The 17,845-nt window shown below is 41.7% G+C and overlaps 2 protein-coding genes across 2 annotated transcripts; one reads left to right on the top strand and one right to left on the bottom strand.

Moving 5' to 3' along the window:
* Window positions 1-689: 689 nt before the first annotated feature.
* Window positions 690-9,709, top strand: dnajc14 (DnaJ (Hsp40) homolog, subfamily C, member 14). The gene is made up of 7 exons (XM_083938917.1): window positions 690-827; window positions 2,749-4,155; window positions 4,251-4,357; window positions 4,748-4,867; window positions 5,023-5,183; window positions 5,353-5,455; window positions 6,359-9,709. The coding sequence occupies exons 2-7, from the start codon at window positions 2,938-2,940 to the stop codon at window positions 6,651-6,653; spliced, it is 2,004 nt and encodes a 667-aa protein (XP_083795043.1). The 5' UTR covers window positions 690-827; window positions 2,749-2,937; the 3' UTR covers window positions 6,654-9,709.
* A 146-nt stretch (window positions 9,710-9,855) lies between these two features.
* inpp1 (inositol polyphosphate-1-phosphatase) lies at window positions 9,856-15,553 on the bottom strand. The gene is made up of 6 exons (XM_083938918.1): window positions 15,407-15,553; window positions 14,549-14,754; window positions 14,403-14,463; window positions 12,817-13,017; window positions 12,542-12,716; window positions 9,856-12,114 (listed from the first exon to the last, which is right to left on the bottom strand). Exons 2-6 carry the CDS (start codon window positions 14,750-14,752, stop codon window positions 11,622-11,624), a joined length of 1,134 nt encoding a protein of 377 aa, XP_083795044.1. The 5' UTR covers window positions 14,753-14,754; window positions 15,407-15,553; the 3' UTR covers window positions 9,856-11,621.
* Window positions 15,554-17,845: the final 2,292 nt, after the last annotated feature.

The following is a 17,845-nucleotide window of genomic DNA, read 5'->3' as shown; positions in this document are numbered from 1 at the left end:
CTTTACACACATATATATATTTGTCAAGTATGATACCATACAGTTTTGTTTGTACTGTATTTGTTCAAATTGCAAATCTCATCTCATCTCATCTTCAACCTCTTATCCGGGGTCGGGTCGCGGGGGCAGCAGCTTTAGCAGGGGACCCCAAACTTACCTTTCCTGGGCCACATTAACCAGCTCTAACTGGGGGATCCTGAGGCGTTCCCAGGCCAGTGTGGAGATATAATCTCTCCATCTAGTCCTGGGTCTTCCCTGAGGTGTCCTCCCAGCTGGACGTGCCTGAAACACTTCCTCAGGGAGGTGCCCAGGGGGCATCCTTACGATGCCAAATTGCAAATAAAGAATATTAAAAAAATAAAATAAAATAAAATAAAATAAGATTAAATTAAATTAAATTAAATTAAATTAAATTAAATTAAATTAAATTAAATTAAATTAAATTAAATTAAATTAAATTAAATTGAATAAAATAAAATAAAATAAAATAAAATTAAATTAAATTAAATACAATTAAATAATAATTGTACTGTTTTAAATTTGATGCTTTTCTCACAAAGCGCACAGTTGTTACACTATGTTGCGCCGCTGCACCGACACACCAGTGGGGGCAGTGTTGGTTTCCTGAGTTGTTGCTCAATCACAAAAAAAACGACGAAGAAGAAGCAGCAGAAGAAGGAGAAGGAGAAGAAGGGGAGGAGGAAGAAGAAACTGGAAGAAAGTAGGAAAAGGAGAAGAGGAAGAAGAAGAAGAAGTGGCTAAAAAGAACAACAACACGGACACGTTTGCCGCCTGTGAACAAACAAGGCTACACAATTATCTGAGAGGTTTGTTTAAAAGCAGAATAATTTGCCTCTTTTTTCCTGCACTCAAACCTTTAACTCGTGAAAGCAGCGTCAACATTAGCTCAAAGGTAACGTTAGCTGCTCGTGTTTCTGTCTGCGAGCTAAAGACATGAACACGTTGCTGCTTTGCTGTCGTTTAATCTTCATTTCACACCTTTATTTAGTCTGAAAGTTGTCAAGTTAGGCAGCCAGAGGAAAGCTAATTTTAGCTCCTGTAGCTGCTGTCTGTCATCCAGGTGGCTGCTGCTTCGTGCTAACACCTGCTAACATTAGCCGCCTTTACCACATCTGCTGGTGTTATCACAGTTAAATAATGTCACATTAAGGTGTCAGACAGGATCGACCGGTTTATAGTGGCTGTTTTTATCTGTGGTTAAAGGTTTGTTGTTTAGCTCGTTTATAGAAACACCGTGTTGCTCTTTGGCTAACTGGATTAGCAACAACACAACTATCAGCAGTGTAGTTTACAGAATATAATCTGTCATTGCACATGTACGTGTCAAAGCAAGTGTGAGCGTGTTATTTCATGTGCATTTCATCCGGCCGAGGTCATGTAGCTACATTACGTTAATAAATGACTCATTAGTTATAAGTTCAGGAAAAAGCTTCTGTCATGGTGAAACATTTAAGTCTAAATCTTCTCCTCCTCGTTGTACTGGTGGCAGCAGGTGTTTGTTTTTAATGAAATGTTTGTTCAAAATCCTGGAATGATTTGCAGCACTGATGTTGACAGGATGCAATGGTTGTTTAGTTTCAGTCTTTAAGGGTTATAGCCTCTTTTGTTGCAAAAGCCTGGAAGAAACGTCAGGATGGTTTATTTTGTTAGTATTAATATTGTCAAGTGTCTACTTTTGGTTTCTGGTCATCTAAGCCCTTGTGGACCAGGCATATTGATTATGCATGACACAATTCATTATTTCATTATTAAATCAAAAACCAAGGGTAAAAACAAGCCACTGACTGTTATTTTCACTATAAATTCATCTCTCAGTTTTGTGTTTGCAACTGTTTTTAGTCTGTGACATGTCAGAAAAGGGTGTAAATGCCTGTCACACATGACAAGAGACCAAGGTGACGTCTTCACATGTCTTGTTTTGCCAAGCCTAAAGATATTCACTTTACAATAAGATAAAAAAGACAAACACACTCACATTTGAGAAACTGGCACCAACGAATGTTTGACATTTCTTGTTCGGTAAGCCTGTGATAGTTCTCATTTGTCCAGGTTGTCGTTATCCCCAAAGCAATTTCAGTCAAAAGCAGCTGGACCTGGTTATTTGTCAGGAAGACGTTTCACCTCTCATCCAAGAGGCTTCATCAGTTCATCAGCTTCATCATTTCATGTATGCTTCTGACCAGCCTGGTCCTGATCCTGGACCAGTCCCAGCCTGGTCAGATGTGTACATGAACTGATAAAGCCTCTTGGATGAGAGGTGAAACGTCTTCCTGACAAATAACCAAGTCCAGCTGCTTTTGACTGAAATTGCTTTGGGGTGTTGTTTGATAAGTAACATAAATGATTCATCTGTTCTTCGTGGTGCTCTTCCTGATCAACCAATCAGTTCATTGCTGGGTGTGCAGTATGGATACAATCGTATCTTTTATCGCAGTATGTGTAGTTTCAGTTTTTCTAGATTTATATGCACTGTAATATAATACCTTTTCTTGGGAATTCAATTGAGAAACGGTCAAGATTAACCAACCAGATGTCTGTGTTTATTATAAACTATCTAAAAAATATATATTGATAAGAGACCTGCCAAGGTTTAAACGATACTGCAAAGTGTCTGATAGTTGGAAAATGTATATAATCAAAGTGGCCACCCCTCCGTTTTAGTTTTTGTAAGATGTAAAAACTTGTAATAAAAATGCTGTAAGCTGAACTCTTCATGTTGCTTTTCAGATAACGCTGTCATGCATGATGTGAGTGGAAGCGGCTGCTGATATGGTGGACCTAAGACTGACCCTCAGGAGCCCCCAGTCTCACTTTGTCATGAGAGCCTGGGGAAAACATTGGCAAAGATTATGGATCTAGGATATAATTTTCCATGAGATTCCAGTTTCGCAGTGCTTCAATCAAACTGTAAGGAACATGGAGAGAGAAGCAGCTGAGAAGGATATGGATTGCATTACAGACACTGACGAGGAGATCCCTGATGGTGATTCCACATCAGTGACCGAATCTAGTCTGTGGGATGCCAGACAGACTGATGATGAATGCGAGCAGGAGGACAAAACCCCCTATCTCAAATCTCAGGACACCCCGAATCCAGCCACGCCACAAGACTCTGAAATTGGTGAAGCAGAGTATTGTGGCTCTACGGAGGCTAAAGAGGATACCGAGGAGGCTTCAGATGGGTTCGAACATGACGACGCTGCAGATCACGAGAACTCGCATGTTATAAACCAAGAAGAGGATGAAGCTGCGAAGGAGCAGGACATGAACGGGGAATCTGGTTGGAGGAACGTGGGGCCTGGGCGGAGATGCAAATTGAGGAGCAGTGGATCAGTTTCAGAACAGAGTGGCGGCGCCTTTTCCTCCATTCAAAAAGGCAATGTTATGTCAAGTGGCGGTCGGCACAAGCAGACCCGCAGACGTAACCACCACCACCATCAGCAGAACCGTGGTCGCCGGCGGACAGGTAACCAGCTCGTCTTGGCTTTCAAGGAGATGCTGTCAGAGTCTCTGAGTTTCTGGTGCATCTCCTGCGTCCACATGATGATTGAGATTATTGTCACATTAACTCACAACTGTGGAGTCGGTGTGGAGACTGGAGGGGTGAAGCTTTACAACTTTGGGCAGCAGCTCCTACTAAAGGCCACGGATACAGCAGGAATGAAGGCTGACGCCAGTCGGATTCTGAAATGGACGAAATGCACTGGAACAGACCTGGTGGATAAAATAGTTAGGTCAGTAAAGTGGGTAATGACAGCTGCCTTATCCTGTTTAAGACTTTTCTGTGCTTTGGTTATTCTCGGTTCCAAGTGGGCAAAGGGTTCATTGGTTCGCCTTGGTGGAGAGAGGGGAAAACGCTATTGGACAGCTTTTCAGGAGTCACGCTTTTGGAAGAGGGTGGTGTCCTTGCTTGAGAGTGTCCGAAGCAGGTTCAGGAGGAATGGCCGCATACCACCGTCCAGCCCTGACTCCCCTGGCAGAGCAGGGAAAAGCCAGCCAGGCCAAGAGCTGGAGAGACTGCTGGCCTTGGTTGAGGTACCAGAGGATGAGCTCGACCCGTTTACAGTGCTCGGTGTGGAGGTGCACGCTACTGAGGCTGAACTGAAGAAGGCCTACAGACAGCTGGCTGTCCAGGTGTGACAATTACAGATATTAGACGCCTAAATGAATGACTAATGAGTTTTTCTCCTTTACACACAAAGCCTTTCCCTCTGTCCTTCATTCTTCAGGTCCATCCAGACAAGAATAAACACCCACGAGCTGGAGAAGCGTTCAAAGTACTGAGGGCTGCCTGGGATATTGTCAGCAACCCAGAGACACGCCGAGAGTATGAGTTGTGAGTACACAGAAAAAATGGTTATCACAGGACATGAATGCTAATATTTTTTCAGTTACATTGTTACATACATTTTAATGCAGTTATATCATCAATTTTTTCAAATTAAATATACACACTTATGATGTTTCTCATCCTCGTTTTGTTAAACCACGGCAGAGTGAATGCGCCCTTCAGTGGACACTGTCCTCACAAGATTCCAGTTTCCTACGATTTCAGTAAAATAGTGATTGTAAATAGAGATTCACTGGAACTATCCTTGGTCTATGATTTAGGATTAACAGTGCTTTCTTATTGGGCCTTAAATTGTACAGTGATTTAGTGTGAGTTTGAAGCCATAGCCCTGTCAGGTTCACACATCACTGACTGGTGTGTTTCGTTCCCACGCAGGAAGCGCATGGCAGCAACCGAACTCTCAAAGTCCATGAACGAGTTTCTCACTAAACTGCAGGATGACCTGAAGGAAGCCATGAACACCATGATGTGTACCAAGTGCGAGGGCAAACACAAGTACGTTGCTACACACCCAACATCAACAACTGAATCAGTGTCAGATATTTCCGCAGCCTCAAGTTTAACATTTTGTATTACACACAGCTGAATCACAGCTTATGTTTTAAACTTTCACCACATTTTTATTTCTTTCATGACCCGTGTCTGTGCAGGCGGTTCGAGATGGATCGTGAACCCGCTGAGGCCCGCTTCTGTGCCGAGTGCAACCGTTGCCATAGTGCTGAGGAGGGGGACCTGTGGGCCGAGTCCAGCATGTTGGGCCTACGAATCACATACTTTGCATTTATGGACGGCAAGGTGTATGACATTACAGGTGATTATCCCTCATCAGTAACTAAACAGTAACACACTTTGTAGTGTGCATGAGCTCATATGTTGTCAGTATCCATCCTGCCTCAGAGCGGTGCAGTTTCAGAGTATTTCCTAGATGCACTTTTTTCCTCTCAGTCTTTGTGACCGGGTGTGATGCTGTCATGTTTCAGAGTGGGCAGGTTGCCAAAGAATAGGTATTTCTCCTGACACGCACCGTGTGCCCTACCACATCTCTTTTGGCGCAAAGAACAACAGCAACTCCACACGACACAGGTACGTCCCATCAAGTAAAAGAAAGTGTTTGCTGTTGACGCTAAAGCATGGACTATTTTTGTCGTCCTCTTCTTAGTCAGGCCTACATTTTGCCTCATCAACTGATTGTGGGATAGTTTTGGGAACTTTAGATATCTGGGAGGTCTGGCACAGTTTTCCTGCTTGAAAATATGAAGCAAATTCCAGAATAAAGAGTCTTCCTTTTGGACACGTGGTACGTGGAAAATGCATTATATTGCAGCATATGATATTTCAATTACTGACAAAAAAGTCACAAACGCATGTAAATATGTTATTCTTTTTTTTATCATTTTTTTCCAACACTTTCTACTGTGATCGATGCATTTCCCAGAATCCTTCTGTGTGTGGGCCTTCCCGTTGTATTGTGTGTTGATGTGCTAATGATTTTAATGAGAAATAAACCTATACTGTTTGCATTTTTAATAATTTTTAATATAATTTATGTTTAAATCATCCCTCCCAGGGCTCCAGACTAACTTTTTTCACTAGTAGCGCTGTGGCCCCCTAGAGCCGACATGAAAACTATTTTGGTTTAGTAAATTTCTGCGGTCACTCTGCAACTCGTCACATATGGAGGCTTTGGGTCCGTCAGGTCCCGACACTGTGACTAGCTGCGGGAGCTCACGTGTTAGGTGTTGACGGCACTATCTTCTTACGCTGCTTACATATTGTTCCTGTCTTATCGGCCACTTTGTTGCTGTTTTGCCACACAAATTCAAGTTGCACACTCAAATTTTGGTTGCATTTGGTCGCAGTCTGGAGCCCTGCCTCCACTAATGCCTTTACAATTGGCCATAGTTTTGTTCTACGCATGTGCTGTTGCCACATAACCTGAGGCGCTAACACAAATTATATCTGAACTTTCCAAACTTTCACTTTCAGGACGCCATCAGAGCAAGCCACAGGTCCCACCAACCCTGCAGATTTGCAGGACTTCTTCAACCGCATCTTCAAGGGAGGACCTCCTAACGACATGGCTGCGAATGGGGGCTTCTTCCCCTCAAGTCCTCCTCCTCATCACCCACCTGGTGCTGCAGCACCCCCGTTCTCCCCTCCCCCAAGCCAGACAGGTTTCTTTATGCCGGGGGCTCAACGGCCAGAGTCCAGCGAGACGTGGGCTGAAAGTGGCAAACCCCCCAGAAGGAGGAAGAAGGTCCGCAAACCCTTCCAGAGGTGAAGTCTGTAGACCTCTCAGTGTATCAACATAAGCAACACAGGGACACAATAAATAATGGCCATGTTTGTCTCTCGCCTCTTGGCGTGCCAAGATCTGAAATGGAGATAGTTCATGTGGGTAAATCTGTACTCAGATCAGCCAGTGAAGAGAGAGAAAAAGGCTGAATTCTGAAGAATAGCCTGGTGACTGAACAAGTATTGAAGGAGGGTTGAAGAGGTGGCGGTGATGATGCTTTATCTCTCATTTCACCTTATTTCTTTCTTGGTCTTCAAGACGACTGTAGCCTTGGCATTGAATCATCCCTATCAGGGTGCTATAAAGAAACGTTCTTTCATAATTTCCTGCCAAATCCTGCAACGCATGATTTATTCACCTGCATTTTAACACTGCGGTTTTCTCACTTTTGTTAATGTTATGTATAAGGTTAGTTAGACGGTTCCATGCAGAGCAACACTTGAAGAGAGTTATGGATCACTACAATTAATATGAAGAAGATAATGATTTAGGCAGCGGTCTCAGTGGTTACTCATGTTAGATCTGCACCTCGCCCACCATACTTCAAAAATTAATCAACCCAACACATCTGAACTAAATCTATAAAAAGCACAAAAAAATGTGAAAAACATCACATTTTTATCAGTGAGTTGGCCAGAGCTGTTTTCTTTTACAGTGAAATCAGAGGAAATGATGTGAATCTCTGGTAGTATGCCTAAAGACAGCAAGATTTCTGTATACATCCCTCAGTGAAAGTCACATGCAGTCAGCTTCGAGCTGTAGGCATCCACGGAGGCAACAAGCAGTTGTGTTACTATAAAAGGGCAAATTATCTCTTAAACTGACATGATGCATAATTAAATATTACCTGGACGGGGCGGCCGGTGGCACAGTGGTTAGGTCAGTCAACCTGTGTAAAGAGGCTGAAGGTCCTCTAGGCAGCGGCTGCGGGTTTGACTCCGACCTGTGCCCCCCCACCCCCACCCCATTTCTGTCTGTCCTGTATAATTGGAAAAACTGCCAAAAAAATCATCTTAAAAATATTACCTGGACCCTTCTAGAGTTGTGAAATAACAAACTTGAGATCTCTAGGAGTTTGGTTTCAGTGTTGAGACATTACAGAAACCCCTTCAGTGATCACTTTGTGAAGATTTGGCCATTTGTGCAGAATGAGTCCTGCCAAAAAACATGTTGAAATGAACGACGCAAAAGAGGACCATATATTTTACCCCTTTTCATCCCCTCCACACATAAATACAGTGTTAATCGTCCAAACCTGTTCGTTATTCTAAAGTTAATGCTGATATTTGTGTGGCGATTACCAGAGAATCACATCCGGCCTTTATGAACCTCTTTTCAAGAGTCTCTGAGCAACTGAGAGAGTTAGGATGTAAATCTGGACCTGAATAAATGAAAATGATAAAAGAGCTTTTTTGTTTTTTGTTTTGGGGTATACTGATTCAAATACGCTATATCTGCCTGTTTCAGCTCCAGATTGACGTTTTAATCAGAGCAGTTTCAAATCTAACAGCAGTGACGAGCTCAGCTGAGCTGCTTTGACAAGGTCTTAAAACTTTGAATTACACCTTGACATTTTGAAATGTTGATGTTTTTCCTCCTCCAGAGATTCATTGTTGCTTTGAAGACAACGTAGAATTGATCTAACACTGCCCCCTGTTGATTCACTGTGTAACACAATGAAAATGTTGGTCACAGTTCAACTGATTAACAAAGCATATTGTTAACAACCATTGGATTTTATGAATACTGAAGCAAGCCTGACCTGTATGTAAACTTTAATGTCAAATGTGATTTTTTTCCATCAACATTGTTACTTTATTACTTTAATTTGATCATTACCAACTTCACAGTGAGCCTTGAATAAGACAACAGTTAAAAACATGTGCAGTGTGTTGATTTCGTATAGTTGTTCATGCTGCTACTGAAAAATAAGTGTTCTAGTTGTAATTTTAAATTTTAGCACCATCTTCATCAGGGTCCTACTTCTGTTAAGTGCCATTTTATGCCACTGATGATGTTTTGGGGCATTTTAAGCCATGACTGTCACCAATTAAAATAAATTACTAATCTGGATCTGAAAAGTTTTGCAGTCGTGCTATTAACTGGTGTTTTCTTCTGGGTAATACTTGCACCTGGATGTGGTTCAGCTTTCAAAATGTTAAGGTCACAGAAACTCTGAAGCGGAACAACTGATGTCCGTAACAACATGAAGGGGTCATAAAAATTATAATTTGTTGTATTTTGGTTTTTGGCTCTTGCATAGTAATAATTTAATTTTCAGCATAGGTTAATTTAAGCTATTTTTGTTTACATCTGATATGTGAAGATTGTGAGAGTGCAGTAAAATGACAATTTTGTGTGATATGGAATTTGAGAGAGGTTATTTTTTTATATGGGCAGTTGATGAGAAGTACCATGTTCATTGTTTTTTTTGTTGTGTTAATTTGCACACCCACCCCTGTAATAACAGCAGAGGCATTTTGAACAGTCCTCAGTGATTTAGCTTAACCAGACTCGTTAGCTCGCTAAGCTAGCAGGCTCATTTGCAAAATAAGGTTGTTTTTTTGGGTAGAATCCTAATGTTAACATTTTGTGCCCGATCATCAGTCTGGAGAAACCCATGTATCAGAACTGTTTTCTGGCATTGTGATGATTTTTGGGTTTGTGTGGTTAGCCTGAAAATAACCTTTGTTGCAAATGTTTGAGTTCATTGAAGCAGGACATTCAGTTTGCCATGTTTCTTTTCATGTGTCAAATATTTTTTTTCTTTTGTATGCATTTCAGCCGTTTCCCAGACATGGATTGAGTTGTTACTAAAATGCCCATTTTAAATGAAACCAACTCAAAATGTAAAACAAAATCCTGGATTTAGTTTCTTCTGATGAAAAAACTATTTGATAGCATAAAGGAAAGTTACAACTGAGACTGAAATGAGGCCTTAAATGAGTTTCTCCAATTAGGCAGGGTTCATTTCAAATTGTTACTCTGAATCGTTACATTGTGAAAAAAACCCCGTTATTTATAACACTGAATATCTAACTCAGTCCCTGTGTGGGAAACTGGATCCACGGCTGAAGCCACGTTGAGCAGAGTGGGTGGTTTTCCACGTCCACCTCGACTGGAGAATGTACAGTGCTGTATGTTAAAGGTGTAGCAGTGCGAAGTCCAAGAGGTCAAAGAAAGAGCCAACGCTTCAGATTGTTTTATTCTTTTCAAAGTTTTTAACGGAATATGCATAAGTATTGCAAAAAATATCTGACAATCATCAGGGTTTTTTGTAGGGAATCATGAGGCGAGTTCCCTGGCTGGCAAACAGTTTAAAAATATCACTGTTGGGTTTCTTTCCCCCGCTTTCTCTGATTTTCAAAATAAAGAGGATTTCCTATATGCACATTGTTGTTCTGTTTTATGATCATTAGACATAAACACAAATAATTTCTCAGCTATTTAACAATGCATATCAAAGTTATATAATTTTAAACATATGGAGTGACATTGAAAGCAAGATTACACGTGTCATCATTACAAACATCCTGATTCAAGTCTGTTTCAGTCCTTCAGAGAAACCGGTTAGCCAGCAAACGCACACAGGAAAGGGCTCTGTGTCACCGTTCTACCGCATATGGCTTTTCCATTCTCTGACCTTGTTAACAAATGGTGCAATGACCATGGAGAGAGGGCAGGGCACGTCAATCTGTCTGCTCCTTAAAAGGAGTTGTTTAAGAGAAGTGCAGGTTCCTGCACACGACATGAGTCTCTTTCACTCACTTATTATAACCTTTCACAGGTTATATAAGGTGTAAAAAATGCAATATCACTTTTCATAACAGCAATTTAGACTCAAGTCCAAGAAAAATCCTTCAGATCAGTCAGAAGCAGTTTTGTGATGCATCATTACATTTCCTCTGGCAGTGCTCAGTCCTCAGCTGTCCAGCAGTGAGCACTGTTCCTTCTTTTAACTAACATGATTACCTTTCTCCATGTAGACAAACTTACAAAGCTTAGCGATGTTGAATAAATTCAGGTCTGAGAAAATTCACAAATAATGGTTACTTTGTTGTAGCTGCAAGGAGGAAGCCGTCACCTTGGATCGTCACAGCAGTCAACGGTGAAACTGACTGAGAAATATACTGCTGTCTGAGGCACCGTCTTATCACGTGTCAGGTCCCACTCATCTGCTAACATGTAGATCAGTGTGTTTTTAAAAAACATGAAAAGACATAAAGGCTCTCTTGGTATTGGGACAACAGACATGTGACTCAAGTCATTTGGTCCAAGACTCTACAGACACTGCCAACAATGTCAACATTGACAACGCTGCACATTTTTAATGTTACATTTAAACTGAAGTCATTTGAGTCACCATGTCTCAAGACAAGAGTATTTAACTTCCTAGTCCAAGTCGAGTGTCAAGTGATTTATTTTCTGTTAAGTTGCAAGTCATCAAAACAGTGACTCGACTCACCTTAAGTCCAGGTCTCAGGTCCACATCTCTGATCGAGAATAAACCCCAGAGCCTCTTTTTCTTTTCTTCCTTTTCAAAAAAGGGATTTCTAGTACTTTGTTGTACATGTCACTTTACTTTCTGTCTCCATTGACTGTATATAAAGATGGACAGCTTGACCGCTCCCTGAAAGTGAAGCCAAAGCATCTGCACTGCCCCCTGGTGGCTGGCTGCAGTACAGCTCATAAGTCCTGTTAGCAGATGGGACATGGGCCAAAATATAAACTCAAAGAAAACCTCAAATGCATTTTTCCCAGACCGGATGTTCATCTTGTAATATATACTCTTGCAAATATATCTGGTTAAAAATAAGACAGTATTATATATATTTAAAATAGTTCATCCTAATAATCCCATCCTTCTCTCTGCTAATATAGAAAACATGAATATGATCATATATGCAACAAAAATGCCTCAGCTTTTGCAGATTACATCCACTGCTCTTTCAACTACAGCTTGCCTTTCAGAGGTCCGGTGATGCTGCGGAGCTGAGAAAAGTCTAGGTAAGCTACCAGGCCGCCGTGGTTAGCCCAGCGGTCTGCTCCTTTACACTCGGTGTAAGGCTGGTGATAGGTCAGTTCTGTCTGGGGATCCTGTGCTCCAGGACTGGAGTGTAGATACTTAGTCAAATCCACCACTCCCCCTCCGAGGGCTCGGAGCAGGGCGTGAGGAGCGCATGAGTCCCACTTAAAGGTGCTTCCCTCTGACAGGACGTAGACATCAGCCAGGCCCTGAATGACACACAGGATCTTGTAGCCGGCTCCAGAAGCGTACATCAGTTTGTCAGGGCCGCACAGCAAGGTCAGGGCTTCCTTCACCACCTGCTTCTCACTGGAGCTCAGCACCGCAGACAGCCCCCCTCCAGGTCCATCTTTAGGCCGGGACACTGAGCAGACATTGATGTTGCCACAGGACACCCCCCAGAAATGCTTCCCCCTCCAGCTGTGAATGCAAATATAAAGTGATAGCTTGAGAATATTTTACCTTACCGTTCTAAATGCAAATGTGTCTGTCTGACGCATTTGAAAACAATGAAGTTATGCACCGGTGGCTAAACAATGGCCTGACACTCACTATAAAGCTCTGTTAAGCTGAGGGGAGCAGCAGATTAAGGTGATAATGTGAAAGGACTCACTCGTAGTGATGAGTTTACAGAGAACTGTCATTTGATAAATTGTTATTATAAAAATATTATAATATATATATATACTGCGCTCATGAATACAGTATGAGTTCTATAGAGAGGCACTCCCCTTCTGGTGGACCACCATGGGACCACATTTCAGAAAGAATATCTAAGGTAGAGAATGAGTAGAATTATTTTCTGATCCTGTTTGAATTAAGCACAGAATTTCACATTTGAACTTACCCTCCACCTGCTGGATCTTTGTAGTTGAACGGCTGGTTGATGACGCCCATGACCGGCTCTCCTGTGCTCCGGAGATAAACTCCAATTAGGACCAAAGCACAGTGCAGACCTGAAGGAGACAGGTGTCCCTCCTCCAGCACCTCCTCTCTGCCCTCTATGTACTGGCTGGTGGCATCTTCATGAAAAACAAGAGACAAACAGCGGTCACTGAGGCTCAACTCTCTGCGGTGTTTCCTGGATAAATTCAACTCATCATACAGGAAAACAGCTTTCACCTATGGGGTCGATCCAGATGCCGAGCTCAGAGGGACTGAGCGGCACCGCCAGATCTTCTGTGTTTGCGTCGACAGTCGCTGGATCTTGGTGGATGGCTTGAGCCAGCAGAGACGCCGCTGTGTGGTCACCGTCCAGCACCGTGGCCAGCAGCGCCGCGGTCTGCTCCTCTTCACCGCACACTGTGACTGTCAAACTCTCTCCTGGTGACACAGAGTCGGTGGCTTTGACAACAAATCACTTTAAATATTTACACAGTGCAGCGCGCAGTGAGCTAAATATTTGGACAGTGACACATTGATGTGTCAGCTTTATGTTCTGATTATTTTTGATGAAAGATGTTGGAAGTGCAGATGCTTAAGTCAAGTTTATTCTTAGTCCTTCCAGTATTTAGTTACACATATGAAGGCTGAGTGATTATTATTATACAAAACTTCTAATGTAATAATATTATACAGCATTTATTAATCTTATATCACATTATTAAACATATAAAAGCTTCTGTCAATCATCAACAATACCAGCGAAGCCACTTATAAAACAAGCCAAACTCTCCTACGCTGGAACAGTAGCTGGCCCCATGTTTACTGTGTGTCATTTAGTTTAACTTAATCTGATAATATACCGCTTTATTTAGGGATAAATATGTAACATCTGACCACAACATTAACAAGAGCTGAAACGCATAGTTGATCGACACAAATTTAATCTGCAACTACTGTGAAAATCCATGAACTGTTTAATAATTGATTGAAATGCCAAACTTTCTCTGGTTCAGACTTCACAGGAAATGTAAGAAACAACAGATTTTCTTTGTCTAATGTGAAGGTAAATGGAATATCTTTGGGTTTTGGACTGTTGTACGAACAAAATAAGAACACATGGAGATGTCAGGTTGTGCTTTTGGAAATTGTGATTGCGAGAAATTGTATTTTTTTACAGGCCCAATCAAGTTCGGACAGAGAATCAAAGGTCTAGTTAAAACTTGTCAGAACAGTTAACACTTTACAGTCATCAGCATATCAAAAACTGCCTAAAACATCTTTGGGATGTTTTGGCCCCACTTTCGCGGAGCGGTCAAGCCGTCCATCTTTATTTACAGTCTATGATATTAGCTAATTCAAGAAGGAGCTATAAACTAGATTTTCCGAGGCAGGGCTCGTCACAAGAGTATGCCTTTGTTGATACAGTGCTTTGGTGCATGGTTCAAATCCTCTAACAAATTTGCAACCAATCAAACACCAAAGTCTAACTGACAAGCAGGGAACCTGAAACTTTGGGGGCCCACTTTGCCCGGTTTATAATCCACTATTGTTGCCAGAGCCACACACATAATAGCGTTTTGAGAAGAAGACCATTTTAAGTTGATAAACGGCTTAAGCTGCAAATATAGCCATCAGCCTTTGCAGAAAACTTTTGCAGGAGCATAATGATTCAGTGCTAGATTGATTATATTTCTTTACTTTCTTAAACATAATCCTTATCACTACAAACACAAACGTCCGCTTTAACCTTAATGTAATTTGCATCCAAAGTTAACAAGATAACATGAACGTGTAGTGTGTTGAGGGTGATATGAAGTCATTACCAAGCCCATTTTCAAACTTGTTGGACTCCTCTCCATGAATGAAGCCAGCCATCTCAGGGAACTGACCAAAAGAACAGACAGGATATGATTATGACGCCACTCCAGTTGATTCAGACTGTCCAAACTTTAGTCCACACTTCTCCTACCTGAGCACCAACATCGTGCTTGATCATCTCCTGGATCACCACATCGGCAAGCGTCTTAAAGTCCTGGACGAACTTCTTGTTCTTGTCATCTCCTTTCTTCTCTTGGACGAGGAGCTGAAAGAGGGTAGCCTCTTGCCTGCAGACCCGAGCCACGTTAGCCGCTTTCTCAGCCACCCGGAGCAGCAGCCTCAGCAGATCAGCCATGCCTGAAGAGAAAGACAAGAAGAGAGAGGGTTTTAGTCAACGCAGAGACGGAAACTGGGTGAGAGAGAAAGAAAGAACAGGCAGGCTTCCACATACCGAGCTAATTATAGCCTCAAAATGAAAACAGGGCATTTCTGAAAAAGGACAGTCTGTGAGGGAGGAAAGTGGTTTCAGGTCATTGCATGTGATGTGAACCAACTCTGTATCTCTGCTGAGGCACACAATCCTCACCAAAAGACACTCCCAGTTTACAGTTATTTATAAAGTATGAAAACCTTTATAACAAAACTGTAAAAAACTGTCTTATTGTAAAATACTGGGAGAAAAATACTGAAAACACACTACACAATAAGGCTGTGCATACAGAGAGTAAGCAGAGTGCCACCTACACACTGTTGAGTGCTGTTGCCAATGTCAGAGGAATATTACAATAGCTTTATTACCTGAGGGTGGGGTAAACAAATAATGTCAATGTTTTGACTTGTAACTGAACCCAGATTTAGTCAGCTAATGTTAACTGTCCTTGACATCCCAGTAGCTGTTAGCTGGGCTTAGCTTAGCATTTATGAAGTTAGATAATGTTAGCAAAGGAATTCAAAACAAAAATGCACCGTTAAATGATTGAAACCGTAACGAAAACCCAGGACTACACACCTTCTTATTTTCCTCTCGTCAGTCGCTCTCGGTAGCTGTGTTTTTCCTGTCCACGCTACAGTCACCAAACGCGGATAAAAGTGACAGGAGTGTGAGGGTCGTTAGTTTAAGCCTCGTATTAAAGCGCCTAACGCCTGTTTTTCACAGAGGTCTGCTCGGCTCTGGTTTCACTACGTCAGCGGGAGCTTCCTCTCGAGGGAAGGGCGGGTGACGTCAGACACGGCAACAAAAAAAGGTTAAGACAGACTATATGACAGGAGAGAGAGAGGGAGAGAGAGCGCACGGTGCTTTAAACAAGGCGCGGACAACAGGATTAGTAATCTAGAAGCACTGCGTTCACATACAAATGTAGAATTCAACTTCTGATGGGTCCTCTTTGTAGATAGATAGATAGATAGATAGATAGATAGATAGATAGATAGATAGATAGATAGATAGATAGATAGATAGATAGATAGATAGATAGATAGATAGATAGATAGATAGATAGATAGATAGATAGATAGATAGATAGATAGTTTGATAGATAGATAGATAGATAGATAGATAGATAGATAGATAGATAGATAGATAGATAGATAGATAGATAGATAGATAGATAGATAGATAGATAGATAGATAGATAGATAGATAGATAGATAGATAGATAGATAACCCTGCAGCACTACATCACCCTGCAGGACTCCATCCACATCCTATATCCCACCCCCCTACCTCATCCAACCCCAGAAGACCCCCCATCACCAACAGATAACCTGCACATCTATGGTGAACTATTCACCCCTCTTCTATCCACTACACCAATGTCTGAACTAGAGTCAATCAAAGAAATGCTCCATACTCTGTAGACATAGACATAGGGTACAGAGACTTTTAAAAAAAGTGAATTTATTATATATTATATTTATCAGTTTTAAAAGATTTAATTAAACAATGGTGTACAAAAAGTGTCCAGAGAGCAGGGAAAAAGGGGTGAGGTCCAGGTGCAGGTGAAGAAACAACAATGAGGGGATCATGGGAAAAACACGAACTGGTGGAAGGCAAGCAGGTGGGGATGCAGTCAGGGGAATAGGATCACAGGAAACTAAAATGAAACAACGAATACTGAAAACATGGAACAAACTATCTTACTTAAATACAACGTGGAGCCAAAGAACGAGACACGATACCGAGTAGTTGATGAAACGATCTGGCGCTGTACGTGTCCAACATCCGGCTTCTTATACTGTTGGGAAGGTGATTAGTGGAATTAAGTGCAGCTGGTCCAGAACCACGCCTCCCGTCTCAAAAAAGACAAACACAGAGAGGGGAGACACATACAGGGAAACACAAACAGAGGGAGACAAACACAAGCACAAAAGGAAAGCGAGAGGCTGCCAGAACTGGGATCCTGAACCATTCTTTAGTTGAATTTGTTTCTCTTTTTTGTTTGAAATCAAATCTTTCACAATAAGCTTTTAGAATATTCCGGGTTTGTAGTCTAACACCTTTGGTCTTTAAGGCCACTGACCCTGATTTTTTAAATAACATAAAGGATATTGATATTTTAATTTTGTTAGAAACATGGTGTTGATCTGATGCAGTTACTCAGTGTCCCCCAGGCTACAGTGAAATCACAGTGCCTTCAGTTAAGCTGAGCACAGTACACCGTGGTAGAGACTCAGGAGGAATAATGATCTGGCTTAAAGCTGATCTCACCAAACGCATCACAACCATAAAGCAAGACAAAAACTACATTTGGCTAAAACTTAATAAATATATGGGCATCTGCGAGGAAGACATATATCTGTGTGCAATATACATCCCTCCAGCAGAGTCACCGTACTATAAACAAGAGCTCTACAACTCTCTACACACACAGATCTGTCACTTTCAAGCCCAAGGCAAAAAACGTCTGTTTGGGGACTTGTGCACGAACAGGTTCAGAACCTGACTGTATAGACCACACAGGAGATAAAAATATATTCAGTCTGTCACTTTTGACCCCCTCACTCACAACCATGAGGAACAACCCTGACAAAACAACTAACAAAAATGGAAAAGAGCAAGTACATCTCTGTCGAGCCTCAGGCCTGTATATATTAAATGGGAGGATCAGCAAGGACAGTTTGGGACGTTTCACCTACTGTTCAGCTCTTGGAACACGTGTGGTTGACTAATCCATCTCAGACATGGACCCCTCTTCGTTTAATGCTTCACTGTCAGAACACAAACCCCCCTTTGAGATCACAGTCAGATTAATATTTATTTGAGGAAATACACCCGGGATACGGTTAAGAAACCGCCCAGTATGCTGTACAATCCAAACCAAAAATACAGATGGGCTCAAAACAGTGCTGAAAAACTCATACAAATTTTACTATCAAACCAAAAAAACAGACACCAACATGACACAACACTACTACATGAATATGCTGAAACCCGCGAAACACTATAAAC

This window comes from Echiichthys vipera (assembly GCF_963691815.1).
Source record: "Echiichthys vipera genome assembly, chromosome: X".
NCBI lineage: Eukaryota > Metazoa > Chordata > Actinopteri > Perciformes > Trachinidae > Echiichthys > Echiichthys vipera.
Note: the sequence above shows the minus strand (reverse complement) of the source record. Positions and strands in the feature narration are given on the sequence as shown.